We start from the raw sequence: 17,083 nt of genomic DNA, 5'->3' as shown, positions 1-17,083 counted from the left end.
TGGAGGGAGCTGCTGAAACTATGGGAATGGACGTGAAGGAATGAAGAAAGTGAAAAAACAGGGACAAATATGTTTGCACCCTAAAAACTGAGCACAAAGAGCAAGGACCAAAAAACCCCCAGCACACAACCACAAGGTAATTAACACACGCAATCCAGCTATACATGCATAAATGCGGACATGAGGTCGGAGGTAGGCTACATAGGCCGCAAAGACCCTGCAAGTCTAATCAGCGAGCATCTAACCAAGCTAGCTCCAAAACAGAAGCAGCATCAGGTGGAGAGAACATCAGGATGCAGCTGGATTTGAGCTTTGACTCCTTCAAGGAGTTTGTTTTTGTCAAACACCACATGTAGCTGTTGTTAATCTGCTGCACTGAGGCTGAACTTTATTGGGAGTTTATTGTAGAATTTATCGAGTTTTGGAGTTCATATTGTTAGCAGTTTCTCCCTGTTGATGTTCATGTGTGTCCTTAATATTACACACATTTAGCATGTAGTGCTGCTGTCTGTGAACAGTTGGTTGCTGAATTTATTTCTTTAAAGGGTATCTTTAAAGCGTACCTGATTAAGTATGAAAATACTAAAACTAATACTGAAACTAACTAAAACTAAGCATAAAACCAAAAATAAAAACTAATAAAAACGAGCAAAACCACTCTGAAAACTAATTAAAACTAACTGAATTAGAGAAAAAAAAGTAAAAACTAACTAAAACTAAACTATAATGTAAAATCCAAAACTATTATAACCCTGATTCCCAGACTTGTTGAGTGTGATTTATTTCATAACAAATTCTTTCTTCTGTCTTCTCTGTTATTTAGTAACAAAGACATGCAGATCAGGCAGTTGGTAACTGTGGCATTGTAAACCCACATAAACTGGCTTTAGTGGGAATGAAGCGCTTTCCACCAAAAGATATTCTCTTTGGGAGTGTTTGTAAATGGTATAGTGGTGGAGAGCACTCTCTTAACTGTCTGTTAGAGGGGGAAAATACATTTTCCTTACATGTCCATTTTACTGTTATTGAATAAAAAAAATCTAATGCATATATCAGGTTCCTGGAATCCTTCCGGTTGTGACATCATCATAGCTAGACATCAGATTTTACCCCATGGTATCACAGCCACAACTGTGTGTGTGTGTGTGTGTGTGTGTGTGTGTGTGTGTGTGTGTGTGTGTGTGTGTGTGTGTGTGTGTGTGTGTGTGTGTGTGTGTGTGTGTTCTTGTTTCATATGAGCGTAAGTGAAAGAAAAGAAAAAAACCCTGTTACTGGCCTCCTCAGAATAAGCTACACAGAAAGATCAATAGCACTGTAGTTGCATCAACGTGGGTAACTTTTAATGTTATTTGAAATAGGTGACTACCAGAGAGGACTTCATCCATCTATAAATCTCCTTAACTGCTTATCCAACTTGGACTCATTAGGAACCGGGTGTCAATCCTAGCTGTCAAAGGGTCACCCCGGACAGGTCACCGGTCCATCACATGGTTACCCTGTACAGACAAACATCCACACACACTCTCAGTTGGCCATAGGTGTGGAAGTTAGAATCATCACCTATCGGTGGGTTTTCTGCTGGAGTGTGGATAAAACTAAACACATAAAGAAAAATAATGCTTCCCTTAACATTTTGCATAGGTTTGTGAATTTGTTCCCATTCTCAATGTAGCCATATTTAATAAAAATTTTAAAGAAAATGCTTCTTTGGTATATGTAACTGATAGCATACTATAGTAGAAACATGCATGGAATGAGACCACTAGTTAAATTCACTCTGTAAACTTTTTTTTTTTTCGTGCAATACTTTGACATAAACCACAAAGCATGGTTTATAGTTTCTGTGCAGGTAAAATCAGATGAAGATCAATGAGCACGTGTACCATAGCTGTACCCGAAGACCTAAATTATGTCTTAAAGTGTGTGTGTGTGTGTGTGTGTGTGTGTGTGTGTGTGTGTGTGTGTGTGTGTGTGTGTGTGTGTGTGTGTGTGTGTGTGTGTGTGTGTGTGTGTGTGTGTGTGTTAATGAGTGACGTGCGTGACCTAAAACTCGGATAAATCCTCCAATCCAAAACACGGGCCTCATTTGCTTCTTGAAAACAGCTTTAAAACATTTATAAAGACATCTATTGCGAGACATTCCTCTTCTTTATCCTGCCCTGCTTTTAAATGCAAAGAAATCCCCCAGCTGGTCGTGTAAATTTTAGTGTTACTCCCATAAGGAATGTTAAACATACATCACAAACTCTCTGGAAGTGATTAAAGAAGGTTACCGAGGCTGTTTTGCATGTTAGCTTTCCAGATTTTTAGCTGTTTTTGTTTGTGTGTGTGGATGCTTGTGTATGGAGATATGCCATTACACCTCATTAAGCAGACATTGTACTGCAGCCATAAGACGGGTGCCACAACAGTCGTTACTCGAAGAGTGATTGAGTGCGAGACGAGATGCTTTGCCTTCTCGCCTGGGACTGACGCCGAGGCTGTTACAGAACATTTACATAAACATCACCTCCTTCTTACATCTCATTAGCATAGAGAACACATCAACATGTAGCAAGCAGCAGAAGAGGAATGGATAGATAGCTAGATTAATGAATGGATAAATGGGGAGAAAGGGAGGGAAGACCAACAAGGAGGTAGTTCTGAGAGATCGGAAATGAGCATATATAGTACCAGAGGAAACATTTACAGTTGCATTGTTGGTTTTAATTTCTCTAACAATGTTTTTTGTGTGTCTTCAGGGGCTAATTTGTCCTGTTAGTTTTGCTCTTTTCTTCATGCTTTCACTCCTTTCTCCCTTGTGCTTCCTCTTTATTTTCTGCAGCTGCACAATCAGCTCATTTCCAAAATTAGTTAATTTCATTGGAATCATGGAACCCAGTTGAATTACTTCGGGCAAAGTTAAGCCGTTGGGAGCTTTGAGGAAATTAAAACCCTAAGAGTGTCTCCCGTCATCTACCTATGCTGTAAACTACTCAACCAGAAATGGATAGTTTGCAAATAAGAAAAAAACATTGTGACTACGTAATCATTTATCGTGTAAAATAGCATTGACCTGTGAAGGAATTCTACAAGACCTCTAAAGATGCCTGGCGGTATCTGGCACCAAGAACTTTAAAAAAAAAAAAAAAAAATCCCAAAGCGCAGTATGTATATTTACAATGATATATATATATATATATATATATATATATATATATATATATATATATATATATATATATATATATATATATATATATATATATATATATATATATATAGTACACTCAGAGAAATTCAGCCACATTTACAAAAGTGCAAAAATATCAGTCTTAGATTGTCTCCTGCTCGCCTCTGCAAATAGGAGAGACATTTTCTCTTGGTGCAAGAGGGGATCAATGAAATCACCACACACTAGAATAGTTGACTATGATCGCACAATATCCTCAACACATTTTCAAGTAGGGTCATGCTTTAAAACTAGCTTCACAAGCTGAAATTACCACTTTTTAGTTTCAAAGAAACATGAGAAACACTTCCCAAATTCTGACCTGCATCAACCCATCTGCTCAGTGTCCCCCTCTTCTCTCCTATCTCTTTAAATTTCTTGCCATCTTGTAGCTGCAGTTGGATATTGTCTCTGGAAGCAGGATTAACTCTGCTTGCCTGTGAATCCACTGGACTCTGTAGCACATGACAATTTCATGGGTGTGTCCGTGTTGCATTAACAAAAGCTCGAGCTGGGCAAGTGAGAGGCCAGCAGCTGTTTAATTCATTTATCTCTGTTTGCTTTTCTTAGAAGTCACTGCATGCCACAACAGAAATCCGGAGTCAGTCCAAATCGCAAGTAAATGTAGTATAATGCTTAAAATACCCTAAAATATTACAGATTAGAGTGTGTCTGTTAATGTGGTAACTGTTAAAGTCCGAAGGCCTCTCTGTATAAATATGGGAGAAAAAACTCCTCTGGCTCTGTCATCTATTCCATATTTCAATCCATTCTGCCAGCAGCTGTTAATAAGAGATGATTTTACTTTGCAGATGTTATGTCTTCACTCTGTTTTATCTTTAACTTGCACATATCTGATGCAAGAGCCTGCTGGTAAGTTAGCTGATGTAATGGGGAGGCAGGAGATGGGTGCCACTCTTTGCACATCTCTAGGCTGCAGTTTAGACATCTTGGAATGCAAAACCCAAAGGAGGAATTACATAAGTGGGGTTTGATTGCCTCATTCCTTTAATCTATACTGTACATACAATACTAATACTGCAGATTTTCTGTTTGGGTAAAGAAGAGTAGCCTTATACTCAAAATGATTTTAAAAAATTCTAAAAATTATACTGACTCTCTTCTACATTTGGATGTCATTAATAGATTAAAAAAATAGATAATAGTTGCTTCTGTCCTCTGCTTCAGTTTACTTTTATGTTTGGTCCTTATGTATATTTTATAGCAGGTATGTTTATTACAATTTTAAGATTTTACTAAACACTCACATGCACACACGTGCACACACTCACACGCAAATCTACCAGGCCCATCTGCCTTTAAAGAAGATAATTTAAAATAAATAATAAAAAAAAAAAGCAGAAAGGCTGAATGGTCAGATTTTTCTATCTATATTAATTCTAATCTAATTATGCCAGCGGTCTTAAACACAGCCAGGCATTTCTAATTGAATATCTCCTTATGCATGAAGCTACATAATGAATGTAATGAGACACACACACACACACACACACACACACACACACACACACACACACACACACACACACACACACACAACGAGAACAGGCCTCATTGCCATGACTGTGCAGAATTGAGGCATTAATGGTAGGCTCTTTTACCCTTTCCACCCATATATAGTTGTCACCTTGCATAACAAATGAGTTCCTGATTTGAATAATTGGGTTTTATCTGTTAGCGGTCACAGGGATTCTGCACTTGCAGTGATTTTCATCTTAGATGCATGTACTCATTCTTCCTACCTCCTGCCCTCATTTTCCACATAATAACACCAGAGTTGGAGCAATATATTGTTTTTCTGATTTTTTTTTTGGTATCATCTGAGAGAATGGGTTGATTAATTTATACTTGTTACACATTTCATGCAAGCGTGTAGGAGTATCTGAAAAAAAGCAGGCAATCAGATGTGCTCATACAGTACAGTTTTGATTTAACATCTTCAGCTATAACAGCAACAGCTCCGGCTGTTCGGCTACTGCATACAGTAGATCACTATGTAGCCTTTTCCTGCTCTGTGCCTATCGTTCATACCAACACATTTAAGTAACAAAATAAAGTTTCCCATATTTCATCTTGTATTTCAAAAAATAATAAAATGAAGAAAATGTAAAAAATGGAGATCTTTGAAAGTCCCAGGTGGTCAAATAACTTCCCAAGTCAGAGTCTTCATTCTGTAAAATGCTCGTTTGCGTGTCTCTAAACAGGTGGGTTTTTTAGCCTTGATTTAAAGGAATTTAGTGTTTCGGCTGTCTGTAGTGCTAAATCATTAAAAAAAAAAAACTAAACAAAAAAAAAGATGCCAGAGACATACTGTGGGGTCTAATCATTTTTAATTGCAGAGAGAAGCGTTTGGCTATACTTTGGGCTGTTGTTTCTTACACAATGTTTCTCTCTCTTTGACTTCATTTAAAGCCCCTTCAGACCAACACAGATGGTTTCACTTCTTTCCTGATGAGACTGTTTCTCAAGGTTGTGTGGGCTCCTACAGCAGCTGATTAAGAGCTTGTTAGGGTGGGCCAATTTGTGCTGGTATCACAAGTGATTCATGTCTTATAGTGACTCCATTGCCTACACATAAATGTGCTGTACCTGAACAGCACAATTAAAAGGAAAAGTAGCTTTTTCATTATTTATTAAAAAAAATCAATTAGTATAAGTGTACAAAATAACTACACCCTTGGCAGCATAATAACTGAATTGTCTTGTTTAGCAAAACTGACTGACAAAGCTTTTTTTTTGGTAATTGTCTCTGACATTGATGTGCTGAAATTTATGACCAGTCTTCTATGAAAATCTTAATCATGTGCAAAATAAATGATGATACATGTACCTCCTGTTTCAAATCCCAAGCCATTCCATTTCTTCTTTCTGGTGGAAATGCTAGTGTACTTAGGATCACTATTCGGTTCGACTTCAGCTTTCAGACAGATGGCCTCACATTATCTTCAAGCACTTTTTGAAATGAGGCATAATTCATAGTGGAATCAGTGACTAAAGGCTGCTCTGTCTCCGAGGCAGTGAATCAAACTCCAGACTATAAGATTTCCAACATCACGCTTCACATTTAAACAGCTAATTTAGATTCACAGACTATACAGGAAAGATCAATATAGTTTTTGGATACCTCATTTTGAGCCATCGGCATTTAGCATTTTGGGTGCTGCTACAATGTTTTGTTTTGTTTTTGTTTTTTTTTCTGGAGTCAGAGGTCATATTTAGATGAGAGGGTGGAGTGTTAATCAGCTATTTCTAGCAAGATTGGTTGGCAAGCATTGTACATAGATTATTGGTGCAATGCACACACACAGGCACTTCTAATTAATATAAAGCAACAGACTAGTTTTACTCACTGAACCTGTAACGCAAACCTGTTGGGTGTTCTTTACCTCACAGCAAAATAATTTGTCACATAATTGCATGGAAATATGTAAAAGTCACCAACACCTAACTTTAAGCCTTAAAAGTACTTTTTTGTAATCGTGCTTAAATTTGAAATATAAGTTTTTAATCACTAGGGAGCAGCGTTTTACCAGTGGCTGTGTTAAAATAATTCTATCTACAGTAATCCAAATATCCAAATTCCAAATAACATCCAAAACATTCCCACACTTTTCATTTGTCATTTATATTGACACATTGCACCATGTTGTGGTACAAAGTGGTATTACACAAAAGTACAGTGCAGTTTCATGTACCCCAGCTTCATTGAAGTTCAGTGTAGAATTTTCTGGAATGACCCTTTATTCATTTCTTTTCATTTAATATTATACAGTCTCCATGATGTATTGCTAAAAAGAAAGTAAACACAAGTGCGCACACATAGAATTTCTTAATGCCAGGCCAATGAACTAGATCCACTGTGTATCCAAGGCAACTTAAATTAGTCTCAGCAGGTGTGTGGACATTATGGTTCTTGCTGAGGACAGAGTGAGCAAGTGGGCAAGTGAAAATGAAAAGGAGGGAGAGAGGTGAAAGTGGGGAAAAAAGAAGGCAGTGCAGAAAGGAGGCGTGGAAGGCAGAAGATAAGACTTGAGAGGCAGAGCAGGAGATGAGAGGTAAAGGCACAGGTTGAATGTGATTAGTAGAAAGCAGCAGCAGCAGCAGCAGCAGCAGGAGGAGGAAGGGAAGGGTGAAGGGGGCTGGGGTTACAGAGGGTGAGCTGGAAAGCAATGAGAGTGATTGGGAACTAGCATGCTGGTTATAGCATGCCATGAAGAATAAAGTCAGTAACCAGTCTGCAGGATCTGTGCTTGTGTGCACACTGCAGAAAAAGCTATTAAGCAATACCAGCACAGGCTGAGCTAACTAAATTACATTTCCAAAAAGACAAGATTACACCTTAGGCTAAATGCTCATGCACGCGCACGCACACACACACACACACACACACACACACACACACACACTAATTTACATTGACTAGTGTCTAGATGGCAGAAGGGGTCCAAGAACACAGACGGCCCGTGGGTGAGATGACGCAGACATCTCACCCACCCACACACACGCACACACGCACACACACGCTCAGATAACACATAAATCTAAATATACACATGTAAGATGCCTGTTTCTCAGAATTGTCACATAACTGTCTGAAGTGATGGAAAGCAAAGTGTGTCTTTGTGTATGTGTGTTCTGTGTTTGTCACAGCTTTTCCCTGCATGTGCGTGTTAGATGGTTCCTTAAGGTGTTGATTTGGGGATTGGGGGATGTGCTCCAAGGTACACAAGTGTGTATTCTGCATTCTTCTTTCAGTCCCAGCAGCATTCCCCACCTAGCCTCTCTCTCACTGTCTGACTCTTCCCCTCTTTCCTGTCTGTCAAACAGCTGTCACTCGCACCTCAACTTGAAAAGTCGATGTTTTGTTTTAGTTGTGGTTCTTAGTGGCTTTTAAATAGTTCTACTCTTGCTGATCTGTGGGGAAATGGGATTCAAAAGTGAGTGTTAAAAACACAATTGAAATCCAGAGATGAGGGGATAATGGTGAGTGATGGGAGGCTGTGGCTAGCAGTTATCATTAAGCACATAAATACCTTCCATCACTAGAGTTCCAAAAATAAAACCAAGCCCCCCAAAACCAAACAACCAAACAAACAAACAAAAGAAACAAACTGCAGTTCCTCTTGTGGTCACTTGAGGCTGCGCCAAAAGCCAATAAATCTTCATTGGTGTTAAAATGCCCAACTTCAGCCATGAAACATGTTAAAATCAGCCTGGTTAAAAATAGTTTCATGGTAAGTGTTTCATGGTAACTCCTCTATCTGGAAAATATTAAGACTTGAAGTTAGCCACTTTGACATATAACAGATACTTTGCCTTGCTTTGGGTTACAGTCCAAGAATTCTGTGCTTCAGTTTTAGTTGAGTGAAATTCAGTTTTTTGTTGTTGTTGTTTTTTTGTTTTTTTAATGTGTTATTTGGCACCAGTTGGCCAGTGTACATGTCTTACATGCATTACAGCTATACAGTGTTTGGATGCAGCTTACTAACCAAGCTTGCTAGCATTAGCTTATAACATCAACCTCTCTTTGCAACAGTTTTTGTGACATAACTGTAAGAAGCAGGATGAATGAAATCGGATTTACTTTTAGCAAAGCTAAACAAAATCCAGCACTAACACGTAAACAGGTGAAAACAAGATTACATTGGGTTAAAGAGTAGCAATAATGGACTGGATGACTGGATGACGATGTTTTTCCACATTCCATCAATAGAAAGTAGGTTTGGTGATGATGAAGTCATTTTTCAATATGATAATACATCTTGCCAAGATGCTTAAAGGTTGTATTCACAAATACAAATCAGTTCAGTGATGTAGACACCAAAGAGTCTGGATCTAGATCTAACAGAAAATTTATGGTGGAAATTGAAAAATAAAAAAAATAGTCCATGACATACAAAGCTGCTCTGTCAGCCGCTGTTAGAGAAAGGTGGAACCAGCTCGCTGATGAGCTTTTCTCATCAGTGGAGTCTGTGCTTCAGATATATCAGACCATTATAAAAGCCAGAGGAGATGAGGCAGTATAGTGATTCATCTATTAAACTAAAATTGTTTTGTGTCATGTTTGATTTTTTTTTTTTTTTTTTTTTGCTACAAACTAAAAATGAATGCACATCAACCAACTGTGGTGATTCTGCAATGAATTGAAGTTTATTGTGTTGATGTCCACATGTTTGGCAGCAGACAATAAGTTGGAGGACATATTGTAAATGCAAAAAAGATATGCATGTTTGGTCTTACACAACTGGACAACCAGAGGATGCTGACAAGTTCATTTGTACTGTGTCACTAAGTATATTTGGAAGAATACACATTTTGCATTGGAGCTTGTTCAGTTTGAATATCAGTTAATAAGGTATCATATGACTCTTTGCTTCACTTGAACCATTGTCATAGGTCAAATAAATAAAGAATAGTAGGTAGGCTATATAGATACAAAGCAAGTAAAGGCTGATCTGACTGTTCTATTGAATTTTTGAACCTTGATTTGATGAAGGAAAAATATGTTTGCGATCTAGGGAATAACAGTGATTCTTCTTCATTTGTTCCATATTGACAGATCATCAGCAGTCAATGGAGGGCAGTTTTAAATTGAAGAATGAAGGATGGGGAAACATGACCTACTGTAACATGTCAGGTTTCAAATTAAATACAGGTTTAAAAGGGAATTCTTGACTGTGCTGAAATAAAAAAGGCAGAATGTGATAAAGGTCAACCATGAAACAGTAAAAATATTTGGATGAACATTTGTTCTAAATGCTGAAGAGTAAAAAGGATGCAGGGAGACAGAGAGAAGCTCCAAAACACTGCAAAGAAGAAAAGGGGAACAGGACAGATTTGGAAGAGGGATGGTAGGGGAGATGTGTTGTCAACAAGAGGCATTATGAATTATGGTGTGTGCGTGAACATCCTAATGAGTCACTGTCAAACTAATGTTTGGTTCCAGCAATTAGTCATAATTACTAGAAGTGTATGCATGCCTCACACCAAGGATTATACAGTATATTAGCTGTGAATTTCAGTTTCCTGTTGCTTCTAGGTAAGTAAAGCAGATGCAGTTGTGCCTCAAACTGGTTTGTGTGTGTTTTGTGTTTGGCTTTTTAGTGCCTCTGTTTTTAGTGACTTTGCTGTTGTGCATTTAATATACATCAATCAGTGTAACCTACTTTGTCTTCATCCTCCTGCCACATTGTGTATAAAGTTACATTCTTGGTACACTGATGACACAGGTCATGACACAGTTGATGACACACACATGAATGTGATGTCATAACCTCAACTGTACATAGCTGCCAATGGTAACAATAACAGATTCATTCTCATCTCATGTAACATTTCCAATATGTGGCTGAGTTTCCATCCCAGTTTTAATCCAAAAATATAGTTTTTCAGTTTCAAACCAGTGATCATGGATTTTATTTAAAAAGACATAATTTTAGGTCTTAGTTTTGTAGAGAAAGTGCCCCTTTGGATCACTCGATCTATGGCCTCAGTAAAAACTTTCCCGGTGAGTTTATGGGCTCAGCTGCGAGTTAAAACTCTTATTGAATACAATATGATGATCATTTTGTAAATAATGGTTACATTACAGATAAAAAAATGGAAAATTAAGCAAGTTATGCTCAATAGCATGCCTGCACCTTTTTATTTATAGTTGATACAATGACTCACCTTTTTGTTAATGCAAGGAAGTTTGTGATGTGTGCAAGAGAAATGCACTTCCTTTATAAATAAGGACATAGTATATGAAGGGCAAGTTCACAAAGACCATAAATTTGCCTCTAACCCTAAGAGTACTGAACCTTGCTTTTGTTTCATTTGTCTAGAATTTAAGATATCTGTCCATGAATTGAATTTTCACAACAACTAAAACCTTTGCAGCCTTGAAAATGTCATTTAAAGAATTTATGAGAAGCATATGTCTCCATGAGCAGTCTAACTTCAAACAACCTAATGTGGATTCCCAGTTTCCAATTGAGCTACTGAAGAAATAATCCTCTTTTACATTCATAGTTCATCAAGAAAAATGTCCAAGAAAGAAACTGATATATAACTCATAGAAAAGTTAGTGGAAAGTGTAGTCTAACTTGGCACCGATTATATGGAAAATGAAAATGGGTTTCATTGGTTTAATTGGTATTTCCAAAGTATAATTTGTCCTAAATTCTATAACTGATTCAAAAAACAGTGCACCTACTGTCAAAAATCTGTGTTTTTCCTGTAATAATTTAGTGTCAGACATGGTTTTAATCAGGAATGAAAATATTTGAAATTAAATGCCTACTAAAATAAAACTTTACTCAAAAATCAAACCTACCGTTAATTCTATAGCTTGTTTGTTGGTGGACTCAGTGGGTGGACTTTATATATCGATCTATTTGTTTCAATCATGGAGAAGACATGCGGGGGAAATTATGAATTTTTGCAATTTTTGAATCACTCATCACTGGAGTGTTGTACCGTATTTAGGATGCAGGGTTTTTCTGGGCAGACAGCATGCTTACTGCTCCTCAATATTTCAGAAGCTGTTGGATGGAAACACAGCTATTATTGGCTAATGTAGAATAAATTCTGATTGCACCATCCAAGAGTTAGTGCCAGTCACTGAGTGCTATAGTCCTAACATTATCTCATCTTCCTGCCATCCCTGTAGTCTGCACAGTTCGCTGTCAGAAGTTCCTGATCTCGCGGGTTGGGGAGGACTGGATCTTCCTCATCCTGCTGGGACTCCTCATGGCCCTGGTCAGCTGGGTAGTGGACTTCTGCATTGCCATCTGCTTACAAGGTAAGCGTGGGAGGGACTAGGGTTTTTACCTGTGGGTTGAGGAATGGAGAGTGTCTACATAATAACAGAATTAAGTAAGTAATGTACAGATTCAAGGAAGTGGTAGTTTGGCATAGTTTTTTACTGGGGTTGGAGTTGGAAGAGAAGGAAGGCGGTGGACTGGGGATGTGGTGGTGAAGGTGAAGTAGGATGGATGAAAAAAATGCTGAATTCAGTTAAAATGTACATTGTGTGTCTAGTGTCAGATTACACTTTTATCCATATATACAAAGTGTATTTCAGAATTGTAAAATGGTAAACTAAGAGAAAATGCACATAACAATTTTTACTTATACGAAACAAGGAATTAGCAAGTAATTTTTTTTTAGTTTGAGAAATGAAAAAAAGAATTATTGGCAAAAATAAAGCCTTCCTCTAACCTAAGGGAAAAATGTAGGAGAGAATTATACCAGAATATAAGGAGAGTGATGTTTTTTTTTCCTACGAAATGTAATCAGGAGAAAGACCATTAGATATGCCAGTGATTGGAAAGATTTTGAATTCACTTATATTTGATGGAGAGCAATCTCAAAGATCCCATTGAAAGTCTTTTTGGAATTTGTTAAATGCTTGGCAGAGAATGGCTCTAAGTGGTACTTAAGCCTTTGATGGGGCTGAAAATAATTAGAGAATTGTTTGGTGCAGATATTTAATCTGAATAAAGTGATAAGAATCAGCACTAGCATGCAAAAAATTGCTTTAAATCACCCGATGACTTGATGAGACAGGTGCTGGGACCTACTTATTTTTGACCAATGTAGCAGCGGATCAGCTGGATGGTTGCAGTGGGAGGCAACCTCTGCTCTGCTCTAAAATGTACTGAAGGTATAAATGCAAAAAGGTCTTTCGAGGATATTTCAACCAGATATTTTTTGCCAAGTTAAATGAACCTCGTGTCATATTAATATCATAATAAAATATTAATACAAGGGAATATAAACTTTCAACTTAAATTCTAATTCAGTAAATGTACCCAACTTGAACATGTGTCTATGTAGAACACAGAGAAAAACAAAGGGAATATTTTTAAAAAAAGGAAAAATAAAAGCAGCTCTATTTGCTGTTGGCTACATTGTAGATGGGTGACTTTGACTCGACACCTAAACAGGAAAATTAATATAATTGGGGATTAAAGTGGGATTCAGCAGGTGGTGGAACCCCAAGATCGGTTGTAGTGGTGTAGCATGGGGAACAGAATAATTAATGTCTGTTGTGAGCTCAAGTGGATTGTGTGTAGTTTCTGTGATCAAATGATCTGTGCTGCTGCTCTGTGTGGATTTAGTCAAATTCAAGAAGATATAGGCAGATGTTACATGAGCTAGTATGGTTGATTTCCCACCCATAGACAGTGTAAAGCTAGTATAAAGCTGGACTTTAATGAGTGAATCTAATCAACATTATAACCTTAAATTTAATTTGATATCTACTACACTTGATGCAACCTAACACTGACCATGAACACCATAGCGTGCATTGCACAAGTCCAATATAGTGCATTACTGTGAACTTCACCATAGTATCAAAGTAACCAGTCTAGCCTGCAGTAAGCTGTCTAGTATTTTTTATGCAGTCTTCCAATAACAAAATTTGTATACTTTAATTTGTTTTCCATGACGTTTCACAAAAACATTATTCAACAAGCCATCTGGCACAGATCCAATATCTGTTTAAAAAACTCTTAGAAAGAATGATGACATTACTGTACATGTAAGCTTTAAATTTCCAGTTTATCAAATGTCTGGACAAAGAGTGGACCGGCTCTCCATTTAAAGGGTCCAAGTTTCTGAACCTACGGGTATCACCCTATGAGGTATTTACAGAAACTATCTAAGCTGGGTCTAAGCTGGGAGCCAGGAGACTCGCGTGGCTCTTACTGCGTACTATCTAGGTGCCAACCCCGCTATCCCTTGCTGATGTAACTAGCTAAAAACCCTAATAGTTCAGAGTGATCAACATCCACACCCAGTAACAGCAGCCCTCTTCTATTGATCTGGGTACTTGGTAAAAAGGCAGTGCTTCTTTAGTGACCAGGAAAATAGGCCCTAGTGATCTGTTACTTTTAATGACTAGAACAACCTATAAGAACAATTAAGAGATATAATACTGATACACCAGTTTTCACCTTTACTCTTCGACAATGAGTTAATAAGTGAATTTCCACAATTTAGTTTTTAAATGCAAATAGGATAATTTATTCAAGCAATTTAGCAGGGGCAAAGCATATAGCTCAATCAGATAATATGGATTAAAACATTAATGATGAGATCTGTTTGATTTAACTAACTAATCATTCCTAGGCTAATGCTGATTTTTAAATACCGTTCTAGAATTAGAGCAGAGGAGGCACGTCCAGGCCTTCAGCGTAACTCCCTTCTGGCCGTGCCCAAAGTAAACAAATTGGGAAGAAGTGACTTAGCACAAAGTCCTTCAACTCCATTCAGGTTAAATCCAACATGGCAAAAATGAGTAGAGAATAAGCCAAAAATCATAATCCTACTTCTTAAGTCCAAGTTGGTCAGTGAAAATTCTGAAGATTCTAGTTAAGTACAGCAACAAAGTATTTGTACTCATTTCCCATTTGCAAGCCCACAAACAGGTAATAGATCGACATTGAAATGGGACACGTTTCAACTAAAAAGTGGGCCATTTGATCATGAGGGAAACTAGACTTAGTGAATCTAGTCCTTGTTCAGCTCTTCAGCCGCAATGAACTTCATGCAGCAGGACATGAACCAGTTTCCACTTTCAAGGTCTAGTTGGTGGCCATCTAGGTTGTAGTGGATATTTAGAGCTGAAAAAGGACTTCTCTTAGCAACTGTAATCCAAAATGGTGAAGTTGGAGTCTGTTGAACTTCAAGACAAGAGACTTTTTGGAGGGGCAGTTATATCAAGGACTACCATAACAGTGGCCTGGTTATTCCTGCCAGTATTGGAAAAACAGGACAGGAAGTGCTGGGAACTTTTAAAATAAGAGTGAGCGGAGGATTCACTACTGTATCAACCTGAAAGGGTGAAAAAAATTCAAATAAATCCTAAAATGAGTCACCAAATATTCTCAGCCAGGCATTAATATGCTTAGACGCCCTACACCTTGTAGGTGTCGTTCTACACAAATCTGTTTGAAAAACATTTTAATGTAAGATGGTTTGAAAGTCTTGCTTTATTTAGACAGAGACAAATACAAGGCATTCAGATTTATACTTGTGATGAGTTGTGCGTAGTTCAACTCTTTACTGAGCTTTATTGCGACATCTGCATAACAGTAATTAATTGCTATTGCTTTCATTGATCTTGGCCTTACAGGACCTTGAAAATAGAAAAAACTTTTACTGAGGATTGAACCCTGGGGTCAGCCACTGGAAATTAATGCAGATGATAATGATGTGCTGCATGTGATGTGTGAAAGGTTCTTAAAGGAGTAGAAACAAGGAGGTATAGCAGGCAGAGAGGGCAGAAAGTGGTGTTTGAAGGTGTGAGTAAGGAGGAAGTAGGTAAAAAATGAAGACATGAAAAAAGGGAAAAATAACTAGGGATTCAAGGTGGATCAAAGGATGGCAGGAGGGATGGATGGAAGGCCTCTTATGGCATCTATCGTCAAACAACAAGGTGGATTTGGGAAACAAGGGGGAGGAGATGAGGTGGATGAGGAATTAATCAGTAAGTAAACTGTACAGTCCAGGAAGAGGAAGGCGGATGCTTTAAAACGATTGAAGAAAGTTGTGAGAGCTGATCATAAACCTCACGGGACCACAGCTAATTCAAATGGATTTCTCAAGCTGTGTGTGTGTGTGTGTGTGTGTGTGTGTGTGTGTGTGTGTGTGTGTGTGTGTGTGTGTGTGTGTGTGTGTGTGTGTGTGTGTGTGTGTGTGTGTCTCTCTCTTGCACTCTCAAGGGGAAGCTAACCTAGTCTTGTCAGTTCCAGTTATGCTGTACAGTTCTCTTAATTGGATCCAGACCATGACTAACCACCTGTCCTGGTCTGAGAAGAACCACACAGCTACACATCTTTCCTGTCTTTAAAAATGTTTATACAACCACTCTCCTGCTTGCACTGACCATGCACATGTGTGTGCTTTCATCAGTTTGTCCTGTTTTGTTAATAAATACACTTTCCTGCAGTGTGTATCTGTGATGCTGTGTTCACTGGATGGTAGCTTTACACATCTGCCCTGGTTTGTGTGTCCACAGCACAGAAATGGATGTACGGTGGTCTGGACAGTAATGTGTTTCTGCAGTATGTGGCCTGGGTCACCTACCCCATTGTCCTCATCACCTTTTCTGCAGGCTTCACCCAGATCCTCGCCCCCCAGGCTGTTGGTATGATACATATAAAATAACTGTTTGCTGTCCAGGAGAATGGGCCACGTTCTCTGTTCTGTGTTGCTGTTAATGAATTTAGTGAGTGGTGATTGAGTAACCCCAAAATAATGATGCAGGACCAAACGTGGTTGTGTAATAACACAGTTTTTGTAATTGTGCCTCTTACCAACAGTTAAACAGTCAGTGTGACTGAAGTGCAGACTTTAAGCTTTAATTTAAGGGCGTTAACATGAGTACTGCATTAACTCTTTAGGAATTGAACTCATTTTAAGCTTGGCTGTTTCAAAGAAAACAATGAGGTACTGTATTTCGATAGCCTTGGTGGCGGCAGTGATGGCATCTGTTCCACTTAAACCGTAACGTTGGCCATAATTTGGGAACGATGTGACCTAGGATGTTCAAATTCAAACCATAGATGCATACTACACCCATCAAACTGCACACACTTGTTCACTGACATTACTATAACAGTGCATTAGTGCTAATACTGATATAATGGTTATATGTGTAGGTTAGTATAATCTAATAATAATGGGCAGGCTATAATTGGCACCCAAGTTGCAGTCTTGGAAGTTGATGGTGAGAGAGAGATATTTTTGTGTTCTTGGTTTGAGGTAGATGTTGCTTTCAAAAGAGAGGATTTTTATAAAGAATTAAAAAAACAAAACAACAAAAAGCTGTAATTTCATGTAATGTCAGATTTGTTG

At 38.1% G+C, this 17,083-nt stretch overlaps 1 protein-coding gene across 1 annotated transcript in view; it reads left to right on the top strand.

Annotated features, from left to right (window-relative positions):
• Positions 1–17,083, top strand: part of clcn2b (chloride channel, voltage-sensitive 2b) — a 197,950-nt gene that overhangs the window by 80,190 nt on the left and 100,677 nt on the right. Inside the window, exons 3-4 of the mRNA XM_030744507.1 lie at positions 11,886–12,017; positions 16,245–16,373. Coding sequence (XP_030600367.1) covers positions 11,886–12,017; positions 16,245–16,373 — 261 coding nt within the window. The remainder of the gene's footprint in view (positions 1–11,885; positions 12,018–16,244; positions 16,374–17,083) is intronic.

The sequence above is a fragment of the Archocentrus centrarchus genome, chromosome 13, assembly GCF_007364275.1.
Source record: "Archocentrus centrarchus isolate MPI-CPG fArcCen1 chromosome 13, fArcCen1, whole genome shotgun sequence".
Taxonomy (NCBI): Eukaryota; Metazoa; Chordata; class Actinopteri; order Cichliformes; family Cichlidae; genus Archocentrus; species Archocentrus centrarchus.
The sequence above is the reverse complement of the archived record's forward strand: the minus strand, read 5'-3'. Positions and strand labels throughout refer to the sequence as shown.